Genomic DNA, 21,565 nt, shown 5'->3' on the forward strand with positions numbered 1-21,565 from the left:
TCTTTCTGTCGGCCACCCCAGGACCCCGCAGTGCCCCGGGGAACATCGGTAGTTGCGATGAGACCCAGACCTCTGGGACGATCCAGTGGGACTCCGTCTCTGAAGAGGACAGCATGGGATTCCTGCTGGGATATCACCTTTACTACAGCGAGGATGAAGCAGCACACACAGAAACAAGTAAGCACTGGGTTACATCTAGAGGGTATCCATCATAAATGCCTGACTGAATGAATATAGTGCTAGTCTGAGTTTTCTTGTCATGTGACAAACACTTACATTTGTGGAGGACGGTGACAACATAGCAGAGCTGTCATTGTCATGGGATTGGACAAGACACGAAGGCACAAGCATTTAGACCAAATCTAGTTGTCTAGTGTTATACATGGTGAAGTGGAAGGGCAATATCATTTGCAGAGAATCTTACACCCGGCTTTATTTTTGTCCAGTGGTTCGTTTAAAGGGGATTTCCTGTTCACACTCAGCTATATTAATCACACTATATCTAACTCCCAGTGGCTTTCTTGGTTGCATGGGGAACTGTAAATTCACAGTTTGTTCCCTGAAGACCAGTTTTTGGTCCCCATCAAGTTTAGAAGTTTTAACAGTTTTTCTGTTTATTGTTTTTTTACCACTTTACTGGTTGCCTATTGGTTCTGTGCTTGCAGACCTCACAGTGGGCCCAGGATCAAACAGCTATGAGCTTGCGGGTCTTAAAAGCAGTCGACAGTACCAAGTCCAAATGTCGGCGTTCACCAGGGCAGGGGTTGGAGTTCGCAGTTCAGCTGTGTACTTCGCAACGAAGCAAAGACGAGGTGTCCTATCAATCAATCTATGTCTATCAGTCTTACATCCAATCTGACGACAACTTTGTTACATTTATTTCCACTCTTCTGTTTTCAGCAAGCAACAGTGAATTAATGGGTGGGTGAAAGGTGTGAGTGAGTGTTTGCTCTCACTGCTCTTTGCTGTGTGACTGACTCCCTTGCAGATTTCATGACTACGGGCGTGGCCCTGACCGCACTGGTTGGCCTAATCATCGTGTCGATGTTTGGGTGTCATATCTCACCACTGTTGATAAAAAGGTAGGACTATTTCTGGCCTTTCGGCTTTTACAGTTCAGTTATAATATTTATATTCAGCAATTACCACCAAGTGGTAATTCTTAGTATATTTATTGGAAATTAAAACATATTACTTTAGAACAGAGCTACAGAAAACAGGTTATATTTGCTTTCAGAACAAAGAGTGTGTGGTGGCCTAACATACCTAATCCCAGCAACAGCTACGCCATCCAGAACATAAAGGGAGTCTGTGAGTTGGTAAGTTCAATGAACTTGACTATTCTTCAAATATGTTACAGTAAGGTCCTTTTTTTGGTTCGATTCCTGGCCGTGCCAAATGACGTTGTGTCCTTGGGCAAGGCACTTCACCCTACTTGCCTTGGGGAGAATGTCCCTGTACTTACTGTAAGCCGCTCTGGATAAGAGCGTCTGCTAAATGACTAAATGTAAATGTAATTATGATTTTTTTTTTCTATCTTGGAGCTCCTGGAACCTATCAAACCACAGACATTGGAAGGAGAGGGAGATTCCAGAAGTTTACACCTCATTGAGAAAGTCGCTGAAAAGTCTAATATTAGCAACTTTAACAGTAGTTTTGACTCAGATCTGCACTGCAACCGAGAACCTCAGCACATCGATAACAAGACTCCTCTGTCAAAAACAGCCTGTGAGGGCCTCTCAGCAGATCCCAGCTGTGGGGGTGTGTGTCAGAGAGACTTCCTCTCCACAACTACTGAGAGAATAGATAAAGATCTGACTTCTGTCTGTGCTACACCTTCCTCTTTGAACACGCAGCACACAGATCTTGGCCCCATAAGCCACCAACCGGTCTTCATGAGTGACTACACAACCATGGAGTTGTTTCAGTTGACCATGCCTCTGGACTCACACCCATCCACTGCCTCAGCTGACACCCAGGAACAGAGACTAACCCGGGACATGGATCTGACTTCACTGAGACCGGAGTTTGATTACATCCGACAGTCACTGTGCAATTCCCTCTTCCTGTCCCAAGGGGGCCCCCTTCCACCCCAGAACGCAGAGCACTACAACACTGTTCTATGACAACGTTCTATGAGAAGTGTTCTATGAGAATGTTTGGAATTGTGGGAAGTAGAAGGTTGACACACGTTACTTATATACTGCATGCCGGTAGTGATAGCGTATATATATATATATATATGTAACTAGTCTCCATTTTCTGTAATTTGCATAAATCCTTGGTCCTTGTAGCACAACTTGGAAATTAATCCCTGCCAATGCGACAAGTCATCACACAGTGAGGTGTGAGAAACCAAGCAAAGCCTTTCTTTAGCAGAGACACTGGCCGAATGTCTCCCACAATTGATACATAAAATCCGGTATCGCATTAACAGAAATACTTTGAAGCAAATATTCTTTATTTGATAATTTTTCTGCAAAGATTTATGTGATATACATGTTTTGTCAAATGTACAAATACGGTATATGTGGACCACACACATGCAACCAAGATGGCCAAAGCAGCATTACCCAAACCACCCAACCAGTTACCGTGGCAACGTTTTATCCTTTCAGTTTCACCATCCACAGCCAGCATGTACACAAAGAATAACCCAACAACAAACTGGACATATAGTTTCTACTGTTGGATACAAGTATATAAAAAATAAATTATTTACGTCATTCGTAAGATATTAGTCTTGTGTGACATTTACTCAACATAAAAACTCTGTCCAATAGCCTCACCTCATTCCAAAGGCTTGTGTATGATAACAATGTACAGGTCTGATCCTTCTCCTAGACATAGACAGGCAGCACACAGTAAATTCAGTGGAATATGGCAAAGTAGGATGCATGGTTCAACTCTTCATCTAAAGTTACAGTAACTACCAGCAACAAATACAAAATTGAAATAAAAGCTCAATAGCTAAAGTAATGGGGCACATACCAAAGGATGGTGTTTCAACAGCCATTGGGTACAAAATACAGAATTCTGATCATCAAAATACGATTTAAAAAGGGACAAAAAAAGACTTAGAATTCAGTAAACACACAAAAACGTTTTAAAAACCAATCACTTTATGAATATCAAGACAACACGACTTCAAATGATGTCCCTAACTGCCCGCTCACGTAATGATATCTCATCTGGACAATACATTTCTTTTGAATCTTAACAGCTCTTTATACAGTATACTAATACAGTGACTTTTGTACAATCTCAGTCTAGGCACTTTGACTTGCCTGTGCTCACAAGCGATGCATTGACTTGTGTGTAAAGCTGAATTTCAGTGGATGGTTTGTTTGGAGCCTCAGGACTTGGGTACCGACACTGTACTGCAACATCTCTGACTACTTATACTTCATATGAATATTCAATTTCATCACTATATGAATGTTGAAATCCGTTTTTAGACAATGGCTACAAAAATGTTGAGTGAGGGGTAGTGCATACACTGATCTCAGAATTATGAATATTTTTTTAATATATAAAATAAACTGTATGCAGCAGAAACAAAAGGAATACAACTATTCATTTAAAACAGTATTCACTAATAAAGAAAGATTCCAGGTTCCTTTTTCCATATGAATATCATATAACGGCAGGATCACAGCAACATGGTTATGGACTCTGCCTTCTCTTACAGCTACACACTTAAAATTAGCTGAACACACAACTCAAAGCTAGTCAATCAACTGTAAATGGCCATGGCAGATGATTGTTGATGATTGAGGTTTTGGCATGTTGTTGTGCCATTTCAGGGAACTGTTGCATGTGTGTGTGTGTGTATGCATGTGTGTGTGTGTGTGTGTATGCAGGTGTGTGTGTGTGTGCGGTTGCAAGTCCATCCGAGATCATAAAGTAGCAAGCCGGGTGCCTGCACAGTCAGTTCATGCTGTGATGTCATCGTCTGGGTATGTGCTGTGACTGCCGTTGTGCCGGGCGCAGGGTGATGACATCACCTCTTCGCTGGGTGTGGCGGAGTCTTCCCTGTTGTCTCTCTCCGCTCTGTCCCTTTCCACCTGCAACACCACAGCAACAGTCCCTCATTTCCTACCATACGCAACACAGAACCAGGGCAGGTCTGGAGCGATCGGTGGGGCACAGATGAGCGCCATCTAGAGGCTGGTGAACTGCAGTAGCGGTTCAATGCACAAATGCGAGGACAAAAAAATCCATAGTGTCGCAATTTGCAGCCAATGGTCCCCATCAAATTTCAGTACAAAAATATATAGTTATATAGCTCGATTAGTTAATTAGTTACGAGCTCGCTTATGCTTTCAAACAAGTACATTTGGAGCTGAGCTGGGTGTGGATGAGGGGCCCGATTTAATTGAGGTCGTCGCATAACCTAGGAAACTTTCAGAGAGCCAACAGCCACTTCTGGTGAGATGCGTTTGTCCGCGCCGCTTGCAGAGGGGCTCACCTTGACCTTGGCAGGGTTAGCCCTCCGGTGGGTCCGCTCCTGGTCTCGGCCGCTCCTCTTCCTGGAGGTGGATCTCTCCCTTCGCCCCCTGCTGTTCTCCCTCGCTCTCTCCCTCCTCTTCTCCTTCTTCCCCCTGGAACAGAGAGACAGGGGCGCCGGGCGGCGCTGAGTGACCACTGCAGCGGAGGTACGCGCGGGCGAGGTGGCGTGTTTTGGTGGGGGGGGGGTCAGAGTGTGGTGGAACGGTGCGCTCTGAGGGAGACGGTTTACCTCTTAGGTGTGGGCGAGCGGGCTTTCCTGCGAGGGCTTCTGGATCGGTCCCGACTTCGTCTCCGGTGGCCCCTGAAAGAACGACACGCAACGTTTTAACGTCGAGAGACAACTCGACCTCTCCAAATACACCGACTAGCCAACTGTCATGTCCTAGTACTGGGCTAAGTTCCCATAATGATTTTTGCAGCCTGGTAAACGTAAAATGACGACAAACGAAAAAATTCCGGGCACCAATGTACGACCGATGACTCAATGGGCATCATTTACTGTCGAGTAGAAACATCCTCCCTCCCACACCCTTCATTTCCTGAGTGGAACACATCATCGTCTACAATGTCAAAAGGTGACAAGTCCAGAGGTCAGGCAGAAAAGGTCACAGTCTACACAGTGTCGTACAGTCTGCGGTTGTGCTGACCTGATGGCACTTCCTGACCCCAGGAAGCTGTCTGCAGGAGCTTTGCCCTTTGTCTCCTCCTGTCTCCTATCACCCTTCTCTTGAGGGCCATCCACCTTGCCTCTCATTTTCACATCCTTGCCTTTCCGTCTGTCCCTGAGGGACACCGGAGAGTGGGTCACTCACTCTGTCCCTTTCAAAAGTACAAAACGGGTACAAACCACAGAGACAAACTGGAGCCTAGTGACTCAACTACAAAGTCATCAAAACAACTGGAAACGGATGTCATTTATTAGTCTTAGAGTTGTGTTTTGTTCATTTTTTGGGGGTGAGGGGGATTTTGAAGGTGAGTCACTGCTTCAGACCAAGATATAGGCTAGGACTGAATGTTAAATGTTGTTTATTTCAGATTACTGCTTGTTCTAAAAGCCTTGGAGGCTCTAAACACACGCCAGCAGGGTGGCAGGGTCACGTGAGGGCGGGTGGGTGGCAGGGTCACGTGAGGGCGGGCGGGTGGCAGGGTCACGTGAGGGCGGGCGGGTGGCAGGGTCACGTGAGGGCGGGGGACGGTCACGTGAGGGCGGGTGGCAGGGTCACGTGAGGGCGGGGGACGGTCACATGAGGGCGGGTGGCAGGGTCACGTGAGGGCGGGTGGCAGGGTCACGTGAGGGCGGGCGGGGTGACGTGCGAGTACCTGGACCTGGAGCGGCTCGGCCTCCGGTCCCTGGAGAGAGACGGCCTCCTGCCAGAACTCCTGGAACTGTGGCGGTCGGTCAGCCGGGGTCGTGACCTCTGGATGGGCTTGCTCCTACACGGGCGGACACACATGGGGAAGGAACATTAAAGCACTTCTAAATGATTCATCCCTGAGCAAAATGCAACTGTCAAAGTGCACTTTTGTGCAAAGATTCCCAAATGACAAAAAGTGAAGAAAAAAAAATTCGCTCGCACGCACACACGCGCGCACACACACACACACACACACACACGGATTCAATGCCGACCTGTGGCTGGAGCGAGACCTCTTCCTGCGTGTTCGTGACCGGGACCGCGAGCTGGAGTGGGAATGCCTCGACCGCTTGGAGTGACTGGGGGAAGGCTTCTTCTCATCCTCTGAAACAGTGTTGACAGTTACCCCGCGGCACACCCGCGTACGTTCACTCATCATCCAGCGGTAGAGGAAGCCACTACCGGGCATTGAGACGCAGCCTGTGGCGTTCGGGCGCTTCCAGAGTGCACCTTTGTCCTACCTGGTTCGATGGCGGCGGCGATGGTGGACTGGGCTTCCCTCACCCTCTTCATCACGTCCTCCAGCTCCTTGGCTGCGGCCTGGGGCGTCAGCTCTGGTGGCTTCACGATGGCGTTGTTGGAATGGTTAATCCTGAGAAACACAACGCGGGGACAACAGCCTTTGTAGCTTTCACGTCTCGGGAAGGTCGACGACCGGTTTGGAAATGGAATATTTTCGGTTTTCTGAAGAGGAGAAAAACGGGCGAAGGCCTACTTCAGGGGTCTGTCTCCGAACATGACTCCGTTGAAATTGAGGGCTCTGGATACGGAATCCTGATCGGCGAACTCCACGAAGGCGAAGCGCGTGGGCTGGGTCTCGTCGCCGGCCATCCGCACAAACTTCACGTCCCCCACCTGCTTGAAGAACTCCAGTAGCTGCTCTGCAGTGGTGGTCTGTGGGGGGCCAGACCAAGGAGACCAACTCAACACTACAAGCTACGATAGTGGACAGCAGTGACATCATCAAGTCACCGCGGTACATTAAGAGTGTGACAGAAACATTTACTGCGTGTTCGTGACCAAAAAAAACAAAAAGACTAAATGTAAATTTACTGGGTTACTCGACGACTGTGAACGTTGAAATAACGTCATATTGTTCATTTATATGGAAACAAAGATTTGGCTTTGTGACCTGGGAATTCAAGTTGCCGACATATACGGTCCTCCGGATCTCATCGACCTTGGAAGGGTCCACGTTGCCCATTAGGGGGGGCTGGGAGGAGCTGCCCCCAGCCAGGGCTGTCAGCGAGTGGTCCAGGACAGTCGGCAGGGCCACCAGGTTCCCCACAGGTAGGCTCAACTGCGGAGGCTGCTGCTGCAACACACAGACGCAGAAACAAGGGCCACTCAGAATCTATGAGAGCGACCTCAGACAGGACTTGCATGAGTAAAGATGCCTTCTAGTATTTACGAGATGCAAGCTAAGCTGTGGCTGTCCTCGTCTGAGATTACCTGCTTAGGAAACGCAGCAGAACTTTTCATTTGTATTTTTTTTACCACAGAATGTTTCACCACAGTGTTATCCAAAGCGCCGCTGCTTTTGGATAAAAAGTACAAGACCTTTGGATAACGGTATAAAATTCCGCTAAGCGAGTCGAACGGAGCTTGTTCTCACGTTATGGACGGGAGGGGCGGGGGTGGGTATGGGCAGGAGCCCTCCACCTGGGACCAGACCGGGGGACGGGACGGCAGGCGCCAGCATAGACAAGGCTTTGGCCTCCTCGGGGATCTTGCCTGCAGACAAGAGGGGAGAGTTAGCGGATGCAGTGGAGCGACTCTACCCTCTGCCTCCTCTCTCTGTCTGCACAAAATAGCCCAGTATTCTAGAGAAAGACGACATAGCCTTCCTCGCACTGTACATCTTAAGAGCTCTACTCGCTACCAAGCGACTAATGTAACTGTAGCCTCTGCTGCTGGGGTTTTACTGGAGGCGGAGGTGCCTCAAAACTCCTCACACTCCACCCTCACGCTTGGTAAGCTAGATCCCTTCATCGCTCTTCTATCAACAGCTATGAACACACAGATGTTAACAAGACTTCTGTTCAAAAACAAAAGGCAGATTTTCCTTTTTCACAGATCAAAAAAAATGAAATGCAGAGAATTGAGTTAACACTTTGAGGTATGGGTCACCTGTACTGGAAACATATTGGTCATGAACCATACGATATCAAGCATGGGCGCTTTCCCCAGGGGGCGATCGTGTCGCAGTGTTGGAAAGGTGTGCAACACAAGACAACGGTTCATGATGGCTGCATCACTAATAGCACACAGAACATCAGATACAGAAAAGAAGAACATTTTTTAAGTATCTTAGAAAATCTCCCAAAACTTTGCTAGCCAAAAAGACAATCGGATTAGAAACCTTGATTGTGGTTCAGTTTTGTCATTTTCCCCATTAGAAAAAAGGACGAATGAAACAGGGGCACGACTTTAGTCTTAAAAACATAAGAAATACATCTAAAAAAGGGATTTTAGTGAAGATCTTGCATTTCCAAAGGACAAATCGTGATCTTTAAAACAGTTAGCAAGCAAACCATTAGCTTCAAACTTAATGTGCACTTGACAGTCATCTAACGGCTGAGATAAGTTCACGTAAAAAGTCATACTTAAAATTTGCCCTGCACCAAAGTTCAGAGATTAGCTGTGTCTGAGCTCTATCATACTATAACACCTGACTGTACCGACAAGAACAGAGAAACTCAAGGTGTGTTAGTCATGTTCATGGCATCCCATGTGTGGCACACATTCCACCTGGGTGCCATGGCAACCTGGACAGAATTCAAATCACACACAACTTGCTGTGGAGGAGAAGGGGGGAGGTGGGATAAACCAAAATAAACCAAAAACAATTAAGAAAAGAAATTCTAGAAATATGCAATACTGTAGTTTCTAGAGAGAGAAGACAGAGGACAACATGGGAAAGTATGAAAAGAAACAAACCAAAAGAAAATAAAAATAAAACAAAAAGAGACAAGGTGTCCATCTTGGAGGGCTCTGCGGGCTATTCTCCTGGTCACATTCCCCCCTTGAAGGCTGCGTTGGCCCCATCGGGGATAGTGGCTTGGAAAACAATGCCTTACTCAGGCTAGTGTAGTGTAACAGCTGGGCCAGTCTAGTCATCTGATATGCACACATAATCACACAGAAAAAACATACAAAACCAAATTAATAAACTCAGTAGCCATCCTGCACCAAGCCACGTGGACACAGCATTTCAAGTGAGAGAGAATCAGTCAATCAACGTGAAACCACTTCTAACAGGTACATTAAAAGAGTAACAGTGGTTCCAGGAGAGAGGGAGAGGAAAAAAAAAAAAAAAAAAAAAATGAAATGCAAAAAGAGAGAAACAAGACGAAGTTAGCTGTATTTTTACAAACTGGGTGGTTTTAGCTACAATGACCTTGAACTGATCTTGAATCTAGTTTCTAAATCTTATTAGTGAAGTTACACAATCTATACCACACATCAGTTATGATATGCCTTTGATTTTAATGTCAATGCACTCCTTTGATGTTCATATGTAGGCCTAACTTGTATCTCATCGTGACTTCCGGCTATGTCGATCTCACGGTACTACCCAGTGTTCGAATTCTGTCAGGGGTCTGTTAGGGGGGTTTTCCTTGTGGGCGGTGGTGGGCAACATGATTGGCACGGCATCCTATAGATCTTTTTTGTTGTTGTTGGACTTATGGTAAGTCCAGAAGCCCCCCACCTCTGCCTTAATTCGAACACTGGTATTACCTTGCAGAGAGAGAATAACATACAAGACCATATCAAAATGAGATGACTGTATGGAAACAACGTTCTGCCTGGTACGTCCTCAAACCTGAGGCAGACTCAGATAAGCTAACAGCTAAACATGTACCGGCTGTGTGTAGGCCTGTGAGCGTCTAGGAAACTGTAATGCAATTAAGCACTAATATTATCACAGAAGTAGTACCCTAGTAGTATCTCGACAAAAAAGTTACAATTAGTCACGTCACACTTAAGAAAATGTGAACAGCTACCCATACTCACCTTCAGCACATGGAACCACTATCAAAGCTCTGTCAATAAAAACAGTGTTGGTTAAATGCTGTGCCACACCAACACTTGATGGCTCTCGATACTTTACGTAACATACTTTGGACGAGAAAGAGAGAGGTGCATTGCTGTAAGATAGAAACAGAAAAAAGACATGGTAAGTAATTGATTTAGCTAACAGTTAGGCCATATATCCCCGATGTTGCTTTAGTAAGTCTACCGCGAAAACTGCACTTACTCCGGCGGGTATAGCCGCAACTCCTCGATGTCCCCAAGAAATCCAAATAGAGTGCGCATTTGCTCACTACTCACGGCAGACGAAAGATTGGTTATTTGAACTACAGCTGTTCCAGGAATTCCACTCATTGTTAGCGTTGTTTAATGCTGAAAAGAAATATATACGTTTGCAATCTTCAGACGATATTAATTTTCAAATAGGTTTGGAGTCGAACCTTGTTCTACGTACTCGAAACAGGGATGACTGAACTGACAGCGCCAACGTGCGGAAAGGATGTCTGTGGATGCAGGTCCCTCTTTTACAACGTCTGAACGTTTCCTCTCCAAATATACCAAGATCATTTTCAACAGGTTCGTTAAGATTGGTGTTTACATTGCACCCGTACGTTTATATAAAATGCAGTATGGTGTGCATTATTTGGCTAGGTATTTTTAATTACAACTTTAATGGACAACCATTTTATGAAAATAGACACAGCAATTCTTAAAGAGCATTAGTTTATTTCTTATTCTCCACAGGTTACTTCAGAAACAGTATAATTATATACAAAATCTGGAATGTTGAATAAATGCATATCAATAATCTTACTGTAGCAGTTTCCAGAGAAACATTTAAAATGGTAGCTATACATTGAAAGGACTGCCTCTGCATTGCAATTTATTGCTGGTTTTACAAACAGGTAACTAATGCCATGATTAATTCAGCTTTTTACTCTTTAAAAGTATTTACATTTGATTAGTAATGTCTAAAATCCACAGGAGACTGTGCTAAATAAATAAAAACAATGAAAGTGTGAATATGTGTTCTTGGATATGGCAAAAAGATTTGACTTTTTTCCCCCGATTGTCTACACCTATCAGTCTACCAGGCTATACCACCTCTTTGCCATAAATGTAAAAAGAATGAGTGACCCAAAACATGTCAACAGATTGTTCCTATTCCCAGCAACAACAACAAAAAAGGCAAAACAACAGCGCCAGAAACAAGCAGCACATAAAAAAAAAATGATGTTTTAATCTCTGAATATGGTGCACTGTGAGTGGTCCAGGGGAAACGCATCATAAACCTGTCAACCTGTTTGCTGTCATTAGACCAAAGTGACCCAACGACACGTATGCCTTCTTCTCTTTTCAGTGTGTCACTGGAGCTACAGTCCAAAAAGGACATTTTCAGTTTGGGGGTCATCTTAAAAGGGAATTTATACCACCAGGAAGATGGCAGACATCACTTGCAGTGTTATCCATCTGATTCACCAATGCACTATGAGTACATAATAGAGCTGTTTGCAAGATGAAACATTGAATTACAAACAGGTACAGTAGAATACATACAAATTTGTGAAGGAATGGCATTCATGACCCATTGTTGAACCCCCCCCCCCCCCCATTAAAATCAATCTATGGTAAATACTTTACATAATTTCACAATTCAGTGGTTGCATAAAAATATTTCAAGTGGGCCAAAACATTTGTAGGACTCTAATATCTAAATATGTGAATTTGATCATTTCCATCTTGATAGGAAACACGTCTCAAGGAATGGGTCATCACTGAGTAGACTTCATTGGGTGATTTCATGCAACAACACATACATCTATAATCAGCTGATCACACAAAGCATTCGAAGCATTTAGGGTTTGCCACTTTGATGACAAAAAGCCTTTTTTTTTTTGCTTTTGAAGCTTTGTTGGAAATAGTTCTACGCTGGTCTAAATTCATCATTCTGCACAAACATGTCACAATTTGGGCTTTTTGTTTTCTAAGAAATCAATTAAGCTTCGAAAACGACCCAGTCAGAAGCCTAGTGTAGCACGACAGGCCTTCCACACTACATCGCAGGCTTGTATTTATTTGCAAAAAATGATATGCAGGGTGATTTCCTATGTAGTTTTTCATTAAAAAAAGATTCTTCACAATATAAAATCATGTAAACCTGTAATTTTTTTTTTTCTTTCTTTAAAAATGCAAATTGGATGTTGACGTGAATCAAAATAAAGTGTCTCACTATTGCTATCAAACTAGTATGACTTGTGTTTGCTCTGACAGTTTGTTGCGAAGATGAGTGAATATTGCTTGGGTCTCGGGGCAGTCTCATCCCCTTTACAAACAGTTCAAGGTCTATGGCACTTCACAATTTGTTTTCTTCCCTCTCGATCAACCTATTCACCATAGAATAAGTCCATGTTCAAAACACTACTTCAACATAAAGAGAATGACAAGTGTAGTCAAATGTTTATCGAGATGTGTTCTCATACAGGAAGGCAAACTGTGGTTGCTTCTCACCTTAAAAACAAAACGAAACAAAGGATATAAATTGAAACCCTTTCAAACTGAATTCATGCAAGTCCTCTCGTCTCCAATGGCCGTCTTATGGTTTAGGACAGGCGAGGCCTAAGATGCATCTCCCATTTAGCTCTGACAGTCCCCTCTGCAGCTTCTCTCCACCACCTGCTTTGGTTACCTAGCGTGATCCCTCTCCCTACTCTCTTACACTCCTGGCTAGGCTCATTAAGGCCGGGCATTAGCACTCCTCAATGATATATTTACTCCTCCCACAGGTATGCTGTTCCACACTGTATCCCAGTCCAACTGACATATCACATACACGAGGGCATATTACAGCATCCGCAACTCAACGTGACGTCGGGAAGGGTTTTTGTTCAGGGTTGGTGACGGCACAGGCAGTGGTCTCTTCGGGTAAGAATGACGTCTTTCGCGTCTGGAGGTTCCCTCCTGCGGAAGGCTAACTGAGAACAGTACCGTATCGTAGTCCGTGGACAGCTGGTTCACAGAGACGGTGGGGTGAACGATGAGTTCCTCTACCTACCCTCGAACCGACTACCGCGTTTAGCACCTTCCAAAAAGTCTAGCCAGGGAAAATACCGGTTCCAAACTCCATCCCAAAAGCGCTGTCGTGTCCTACATTCGTTACCACAAGAAAGCACATAACATTGTCCCCCGGATTACATCTCACCAAAAACAACTTATGAGTGGTTTCAGCATCTTAAATATATTTAAAAAAAGAGAGAGACATGATTACAAAAAGAAAGGCAAACAAGATGTCAGTACAGAGAGAGCAATGCCCCCTAGTGGTCAGCTTCAGTTCATGCTCTACAACAGAAACTAGACCGGACTTGGCGATGAAGGTGAAGAATATTCTTTTTAAAAACAAAAACACACAACATGATGGTCGTCTTCACAGAAAACACAGCTTCTCTGCTTGTGTCGGAGCGGATCACGTCTTCGGCGTCTTTGTAAAAAGGAACGGGGCTGCCCCCACAGTGATTGCTCCCTATAACGCATGCTTCCAGATGTCACTCCCCTTCCCCCCCCTCCCGACAGCCCAGGTCCACTTCATGCAGTGGTTTCTTCCCCATTAGAAACAAAAGCTCAAGAAACGTCTTTTCAACGTACATTGGTTCCTAAAAAATCTATTTATAGACCAGACTCTTCTGCGTATAAAAATAAGGTGGGCGGGGGGGGACATTCAGTTTTCTGTGTCCTCCACTTTCTCTTGTGGTGCATTTCCCTCAGGCAAGGAGGGGGGTGGGGGGTAGGTGCAAGGGCTCTATGCGGCCAGCTCTCTGATGATGATCATATCCACAGTGCTGGGGAAAGTCTTCAGGAGGGACACGGCGTTTCCGTGATCGATGTTCACAAAGTTGTATCCGTTCGCCTGCGGAAGAGACGAGAGGTTTAAAAACACGCGCCACCCGGAAAAATCGACAATCTGACATTTCAAATCCAAGTCATGCTGTAATCTGAACACAGAGATCTGCGCACAGTCACTGGGTCACAGGCGACAGGATGGATCTCTGTGTCGACTGGGCGCCGAGAGACGACATCAGAGGGTTCTCACCTGAATGATCTTGTCTCCGGGCTGGAGGATCTTGGAAGCGGGCCCCTCCGCTTGGACCCTGGTCACAAATATGCCCTGAGAACGAGAGAGGGAAAACTGGATTCACATCAGTTTGGTTTAGGTTTCAAAGCTCAATTGAATTTCACGCCGTTAAATGAGAAGACGGAGAGCGGTCTACGTACGTTGTCGTCGGGACGGAAGGGGTTTCCTCTCCCCCCGACCCCGCCTGATATGCTGAAACCCAGCTCCGGGTTCTTTTCCACTTTGACACGCATCTGAAACACCCCGACACACAGCTTACATTTAGCAGACGCTCTTATCCAGAGCCACTTACAGTAAGTACAGGGACATTCCCTCCCCCCCCCCCCCCCCCCCCCCCCCCCCAGAGGCAAGTAGGGTGAAGTGCCTTGCCCAAGGACACAATGTCATTGGCACGGCCGGGAATCGAACCGGCAACCTTCGGAATTAATAGCCCGATTCCCTAACCGCTCAGCCATCTGAGCTTAAATCAGGTCACCTCACAGACACGCCGACAGCAGGCAGGCACATTTTCAAATCGATCTGTCTCCAACCCTGTGATGAACTTAGGATAGAACCAAACGGCCTCTCTCCCCTCCGTTCTAGTTCATCAAGAGGAACGGTCGAGCAGTCCTCTCTTGCCTCAGACTCGCTCTCATTCGACCCCGTTTCTCTTGACCATCCCCACGGGCCTTTCTAAACCCATAACGCTGATCTAACCCTGTAATAAAGACGGTAAGTAAACGAAACGGCCCGTTTGAGGATCCAGCCGAAGCAAAGCCTCATGTGGGAAGAGGGACTTAACTTGATCTGGGGCACATTGTTGCACAGTTAACGGGGCTCTGGTGGGGATCAAATGTCCGTGGGCCAATACCGGAGAGGAGTACGTGTTGCGAATTCTTGTTTGTACTTTTGATGCCTTCCAAACCCCCCCCCCCCCCAAAGTTGCGAGTATTATGACATTTCTTTGAAGGGACTTCTCATTCTGGAGTGTAATGTAGTGGTGTTGTTGGGGGCGACACTTCCTTAACCCTTGTGTTATCTTCGGGTCATTGTGACCCCCCCCCACGTGTTGCGACAACTTTACCTCATACGAAAATAAAGTTAAGTACTTTCTTTTAACCGTCGGGCTGTCTCACCGACTCCCCCCACGGCGCGAAGGTTAAAAGAAAAATGCTTTTTATTCGTTTTCGTGTTGGGTAAAGTTGTCGCGGCACAAGGGTCAAGTGTAGTCAGAGGGAGGGAGGGGGGGGGGGGGGTGACGGGGCTGGCTGGGGGTCTAAAGTGCAGGCGGACGGGATGCGAAGCGTCCGTACCTCCTGCTGCAGGATGTCGTGGGGGAGACGCGGGGGCCCCCCGGGCTGCTGGGAGACCTTGAGCATCAGGTAGTCGATGAGCTGCTCCCTGGAGGGGTGACGCGCCATGGGGGCTTGAGACGACGACATCGGGGCTCGCACCTGACCGTTCATCAAAGGCACCTGAAGCACACACACACACACACAGCATGTCTGTCACAGCGGGGCGGACCTAGTGGATCCCAGCATCCTGATCGACTTACCTGACCGACACAAATAGATTCCTTCATCGGGAGGCCATGGTAATCTTCCCCCCCCCCCCCCCCCCCAAATCATAATGAAAATCAATAACGCAATTACCAACCAAAACAACCCGCGGAACGGATTCCTCGTTTGGGAAATCGAGCCGTCGCATTCCTTTCAAGATGGAACTAATGTAGTCTCATTTCAGCACAGGCAGCGCATTCATCACCAATGAGGTAATCTGTTTGTTTTTCAAACGCCGGGAGCAGACCAATCCGGTCGACTGACTCAACGCCCCGCAGCCGCAAAGTCACGAAATACATTTGGCTCGGTAGAAGCCGGGATGAAGTTCGCAGGTAATTCGATGTTTATTACATCTCAAGGTTATTGGCAGGTCCCGTTAAGGACATTTAGTCATTTAGCAGACGCTCTTATCCGGAGCGACTTACAGTAAGTACAGGGACATTCTCCCCGAGGCAAGTAGGGTGAAGTGCCTTGCCCAAGGACACAACGTCATTTTTGCACGGCAGGGAATCGAACCGGCAACCTTCAGATTACGAGCCCGACTTCCTCACCGCTCAGCCACCTGACTCCGGGAGGAGGGGGGGAGCACGGGCAGGACCGGTGCCTCTGCTGGGTACACACACCGGCTCTATGAGGGACAGACGGAGGCCTTCATTCTCTCCCAACAGCAACCTGACTCATTCAAGCACAACAGGCCAGAACCGGCCCGTTCTGGTTCAGCATGACTTCAGCAAAGAGTGGGCACTGCAGCTCCAATCTACAGGAAGATGCATTTACGTTTTATTAACGGTTAATAAGAAGTTATGTGAGATAAACGCAGATGTATGGTGGTGTAGTCACCAACCATAACACAGGTCCGGAGACTATCTTTGCAGACTCAAGAATCCTTTGAAGAAATTCTCTAAGAGCTGATTGACCTAAATTCCTTCAATTTCCTCAGGCTTCCTCGTAGTGCAGTAGTGAGGTTCAGTACCAGAGCCATCCTGCAGGGGTCAGCATGGAGCCAGACCCTCATTCCAACCCTATGCATTGCTCAGCGTTCGGTTTCACTGGTTGCAGCTCCCCCTTCTTTCCTTTCCGCCTGTCTCGCTGCCTTTTCTCCGACCCCAGTTGACGACCTGCTCAGGGAGAAGGGCCTTAGAGACCTCCTACACGACTGCAGAAGGCCAGGAGATAAAACTCCCAAACAAAACCATTCAACCATCGTGGCGCCGTTGATCATGCCCCCCCCCCCCCCCTCGCCAACGTCGACGAGTGCACACATCTCCACACCTTGCAGTTCTTCCTCATTCTGAATCCTCAGTACGTAAAAATATATTTTGGGGGGGGGGGGTTTGCACTGCAGGGTGTACCGAGACATGAAGCCTTTGACTGGACCACTCAGCCTTCAGATAGCCAAAAAGCCAAAAGCTATTTATACCGGCAGAGGAGTCCGTGTGGCTTCCCAGCCGGAGCACTCGGGGCAGGCAGGAGGTGGAGGGCCCGTGGGAACGGGCCCTTAACAGTAATCTCTTTCAAGGCAGTTCTCATTAATTAGAACTAATTAATCACTGCTGGAGAGGATGTGATGTACTGGGTCAATATCTCAATCCAGACCCTGGCAGGGCATGCTCTACTTACAGCTCATATCTGCTCTCGTCTTGCCTGAATGGGGGACTGAGGGCGACAGTGGGCAACTCGAGTTAGACCAGAGCAATCGAGCTGAGAGATCTCGGGACATTCTTTATGAAACGCTCTGCTGGATGAAATCTTCTCGTGGCTCGATTTGGCCGGCAATGTTTGTTTTCTCTTACAGCTAACTACTGTCCTCGGTGAATCACTTTATAAAGCAGGTATAGCGAATACCGCATCATTGGTGTCACACATGGAATTGTGTCCCTGCCATGAAAACCCAACCCAGGGCAGGGACGACCCAGCAGCAGTCACTCGAGATGCATCCCAGATCTAGATTGATGCCGCCGATGTAAACACACTACTTACTTTTCGGTCCATGGTGTAGCTCTGTTGGCCTTGGGGAGGGAAACCGTCATCCTGGGGTGGGGGGGTGGGGGTGGGGGGGTAGAGAGAGCATCGTTAACACCTTGTCCTCATCCGTGAGACGTGACTCAGCCTTCGCTGCTCGTCCGGGGGGAATCATTAGCGCCTCAGACAATTAGGTCATTAAGACCGACGGGATGATTCCTCGAGGCTCGTTAGAAAACCCGCCGGGCGAGGGCCGGTTTGGGCTGGAGCACGCTGGATTAAACAGTGTCAAAATGGCACTCTTCCCCCACCCAAGCTCACACAGGAAATGAGATTTGTTCGACCACGTTCGTGGCGGCAATCACACAAACACACGCACCCCACACCACCTGCACTGTTCCTACCACCCAATCAACACGACGCCACTGTATCTCCCAAGCCTCCCTGACACTTACCTTGGACAGCACAGAGGTTACCGAGTGGATTCTCGGTGAAGTGACGAGATGCACGAAACCGAGGGGCGGCGGGAAGAGGCCGAAAGATGACTCGAGGTGGCTCGTTGAGAGGGGAGAGAATCGGCGCGGTTGAAGAGCGCCAAAGCTGATGCTAATCACCGGAGTCGAGGCTAGAATTGCACAGCTGCACACGCTGCGTTCTGATTGGAGTGGAGGCGGGGGGGGGGGGGGGGGGGGGGGGAGGTGGAGGGGTGGATGAGTCAGATAGCCGAGTGGTCTCCGGGGAGTGTTTTGTACTGTTCGACGTGCTGTTGCTATCCTTACGACACACTGGAGGGACTGGTATGGTAACTAGAGGCTAAGAGGTGCCGAGGCCTACATCAATCAATCGCACTACATATTGTGGCATACCGGTTAGCACTCGAGTCGGCTGAGCCTTTTATGAGCACAAGTGTCTGTTCGCAGCCTGTTGACAATGTAGAAAGAAAAAAACTGTACTAAAATGGAATTCTATGTGAAGAAAAAAAACGAAAACAAAAAAAGGTTCCAAAAACCATAAAAGAACATTTGATCTGCTTTGCACTTTGCTAACGATGATTTTGAGCCACGGCGCCGACACATGAATAAGCTCTTCCTAGGAAGCTTCAGTAGTCAGCTAACGAGCTGGCTCTCCTTCAGGCTCCGTCCCCACTTCCCAGCCAGGGATACCAGTTATGCTAAGCCTGTCTTCTTTATGGGTGCAAAGACAAAAGACGGCCTCCTCTTTCTTAAACAAGCCCCAATGCGTCACGCACAAACAGCCCTGTTGGATTCACATCCTCCTCTCCCCCCCCTCTCTGTGAGGTAATCGCCCCCTCCTACACAGCATGCACTCGGGGTCCAATCACCCACTAGGTCTCCTCCTACTGGGTCCAGACAAGCAATCAAAAAACCACCCACCACCACAAGCAGGGCAGGGTTAGGTAGCGAAGCAGGCAGGTAGGTTAGCAGGGCAGACAGGCACAGGAGAGAGCCTGTCTGGGCAGGGCAGAGCAGGGAGCTGGGGTAGCTTGCTTGTAGCAGCTAGCTACGGTGGAAGGGGAAGGGGGGGAAGGGGGGGGGGGTTGTTGGGTGGAGGTACTCACACAGAAGCCCCTGGCTCCGTAGGGCCTGGCGTCTCCAGAGCTAAAGAGCAGAGAGCCTTGGCTGGCATGCAGGGCCTCTCTAGAGCTGGCGTAGGGAGCAGAGCAGCTCAGCGGGGCCAAATGGGAGTTATAGGACCGTGACAGCGCGTTCTGAACACAGGGGAGGGGGAGAAGGGGCCAGGCCAAACAAACCAGACCGGACACTTTAGCGACCATGCAGCCTCACCTCGCGTCTCAGTGAGCGGTGAATTCAACAAGAAGAAAACGACAACAAATTAAAGGAAAAACAATAACGTTAGGAGCATGAGAAATACACCAACATGCAGTGAACGCGTCGGCCTCGTGGAGGTGGAATTAGTAGCAGCCGGTTTTTGCACGGCAGACATAAAAACATAAACATGCTGAAGATGATAGGAAGGAGTCTATCCGGCTTGCTTGCGTGGCACGTAGCTGTGCACTTGGGCATGGGGAAAACAGTCAAGTAAGACATGCAGTTTGTTGTTACTGTATTAGTGGACTGAACATTTCGACATCAAGCTTTATTATTCTATTCAGGAGGGAGGGAAGAGGGGGAGGGGGGGGGGAGTGGGCTTGAGTCCCACGATAGTGTCATTCGATTCTTCTCGAGCACTTTGGAGGTAGACGTGCTCTGGCAGTCTGGATGCGACCTCCCACACAGACTCCACACAGCCAGACTCCAGACCAGCCAGACTCCCACACAGACTCCCACACAGACTCCACACAGACTCCAGCCAGACTCCAGCCCAGCCAGACTCCAGCCCAGCCAGACTCCAGCCCAGCCAGACTCCAGCCCAGCCAGACTCCAGCCCAGCCAGACTCCAGCCAGACTCCAGCCCGACTCCAGCCAGACTCCAGCCCGACTCCAGCCAGACTCCAGCCAGACTCCAGCCAGACTCCAGCCAGACTCCAGCCAGACTCCAGCCCAGCCAGACTCCAGCCCAGCCAGACTCCAGCCCAGCCAGACTCCAGCCCAGCCAGACTCCAGCCCAGCCAGACTCCAGCCCAGCCAGACTCCAGCCAGACTCCAGCCCAGCCAGACTCCAGCCCAGCCCAGAGGCAGCCATGACTCACCCAGGCTCAGTACCCCACACTGGCCTCCTCTCCCACCCAACTCTAACCCTCCCCCCTCCCCTCACACACACGTAACTGCAGCTTATGAATGGGAGAGGATGTCATGATGATGAGGTCAGGTGGTTACTGCAAGGTCCCCCTCGTGACATTATTAGATGTTGTTTTATATTAGACGTCGTGTATATTAAAAAAAGACATCACACACATAAGAAAACGACAGGAAATAGGCTGGATTACTGCGCTTGGCAACCGCCATCTCCTCGTTACCTTCAAACGACCCTTGAGAGGACCTCCCCATCCACTGTGACTACGGCATCGAGACGCCGTTCACCCCAAACGCCCGCGTGAACGCGCTTACCTTCTCCATCTTCTTGGCCTCGATGTGTCGCATCACCTGGTCCCTCCAGTCGGTGGGCACCCTGCCCCCGGGCCCGTCCAGCAGACAGTGCTCAGACTTGACCCGGGCGTGGGGCCTCTTGCTGGGGCTGACGTGCTGGTAGTTGAAGTCGCTGACCGACATGGTCCTCTCGGGCAGCTCGTTGGGCGGAGGCCGGGCGAGGGCGTGGGGCCGGGCGCACGTGGGGCCGTCGATGCTGTACGTGCGCGCCGACAGGGGCCTCTGCATGGCCTGGGCCATGGCCAGGGGCCCCCTGCCCAGGGTGTGGATGTCCCTGTAGGTCATGTACTCGCCCTCGCCCGCCTGCACGCGCCGCGGGTCGCCCATGGAGACGGTGGACGAGTTGCTGCTCTGCCTCTGCAGGGTGCTGCTCCGCGCCTGCCCACCGGAGGGCAACAGGCGCTCCTTGGCCCACATCTCCCCAGGCAGTTTGGCCCCCCCCGCGGGGCCCCTCTGCTGGGGCGGAGGGGGGTGGGGGTACGGGGGCGCCTGGTTGCGGTTGGAGTAGTTGGTGTTGGCGAGGGAGTGCTGGGGAGGAGGGAGGTAGGCCTGGTGGTCTGGGGGAGGGACGGAGGTCCTCTGGTTCCAGAGAGCGTCTTTGGGCATGGCGCTGCTGGTGTACTGGACGTTGTACTGGGGAGGGGGGAGGCCCATGGCCATGCTGGAGGGGACGGGGTACCTGCTGGTGCTGGCGGGGGGCTTGGAGGAGCCGGACAGCAGGTCAGAGGACGAGGCAGAGGAGCCGGGGTACACCTGGAGGGTCTGGTCGTTGAGCAGCGAGGCCGACTTGCTCCGGACGATGCTCTGCCCCTGGGGCACAGGGCCGGCGCCCGCCATCCTGGCCGCGGCGCCCGGCTCGTAGCAGCCGCCGCCGTCGGCCTCCACGCCGTACAGCTTCATCCCGCCGCC

The 21,565-nt window shown here is 49.0% G+C and overlaps 3 protein-coding genes across 7 annotated transcripts in view; 1 reads left to right on the forward strand and 2 right to left on the reverse strand.

The window, feature by feature from the left end:
- The first annotated feature begins 87 nt into the window (after nt 1-87).
- Nucleotides 88-2,733, forward strand: LOC136964174 (uncharacterized). The gene is made up of 5 exons (XM_067258167.1): nt 88-177; nt 666-812; nt 989-1,082; nt 1,238-1,319; nt 1,545-2,733. The coding sequence occupies exons 1-5, from the start codon at nt 114-116 to the stop codon at nt 2,124-2,126; spliced, it is 969 nt and encodes a 322-aa protein (XP_067114268.1). The 5' UTR covers nt 88-113; the 3' UTR covers nt 2,127-2,733.
- srek1 (splicing regulatory glutamine/lysine-rich protein 1) lies at nt 2,444-10,390 on the reverse strand. Of its 5 annotated transcripts, none has more exons than XM_067258162.1 (12): nt 10,189-10,390; nt 9,945-10,078; nt 7,543-7,661; nt 7,060-7,239; nt 6,643-6,821; nt 6,389-6,519; nt 6,143-6,251; nt 5,833-5,946; nt 5,160-5,294; nt 4,742-4,813; nt 4,472-4,604; nt 2,444-4,067 (listed from the first exon to the last, which is right to left on the reverse strand). In XM_067258162.1, the coding sequence occupies exons 1-12, from the start codon at nt 10,314-10,316 to the stop codon at nt 3,936-3,938; spliced, it is 1,566 nt and encodes a 521-aa protein (XP_067114263.1). In that variant the 5' UTR covers nt 10,317-10,390; the 3' UTR covers nt 2,444-3,935. The 5 variants fall into 5 exon arrangements, with proteins under 5 accessions (XP_067114263.1, XP_067114262.1, XP_067114266.1 ...); XM_067258161.1 differs by having other exon boundaries at nt 7,060-7,242; XM_067258165.1 differs by lacking the exon at nt 10,189-10,390 and adding an exon at nt 8,058-9,047.
- A 289-nt stretch (nt 10,391-10,679) lies between these two features.
- Nucleotides 10,680-21,565, reverse strand: part of erbin (erbb2 interacting protein) — a 29,726-nt gene continuing 18,840 nt past the window's right edge. Inside the window, 7 exon segments of the mRNA XM_067258696.1 lie at nt 10,680-13,863; nt 14,047-14,121; nt 14,229-14,321; nt 15,381-15,542; nt 17,607-17,657; nt 19,168-19,317; nt 20,618-21,565. Coding sequence (XP_067114797.1) covers nt 13,756-13,863; nt 14,047-14,121; nt 14,229-14,321; nt 15,381-15,542; nt 17,607-17,657; nt 19,168-19,317; nt 20,618-21,565 — 1,587 coding nt within the window. The 3' untranslated portion in view covers nt 10,680-13,755.

This window comes from Osmerus mordax, chromosome 20 (assembly GCF_038355195.1).
Source record: "Osmerus mordax isolate fOsmMor3 chromosome 20, fOsmMor3.pri, whole genome shotgun sequence".
Classification (NCBI taxonomy): Eukaryota; Metazoa; Chordata; class Actinopteri; order Osmeriformes; family Osmeridae; genus Osmerus; species Osmerus mordax.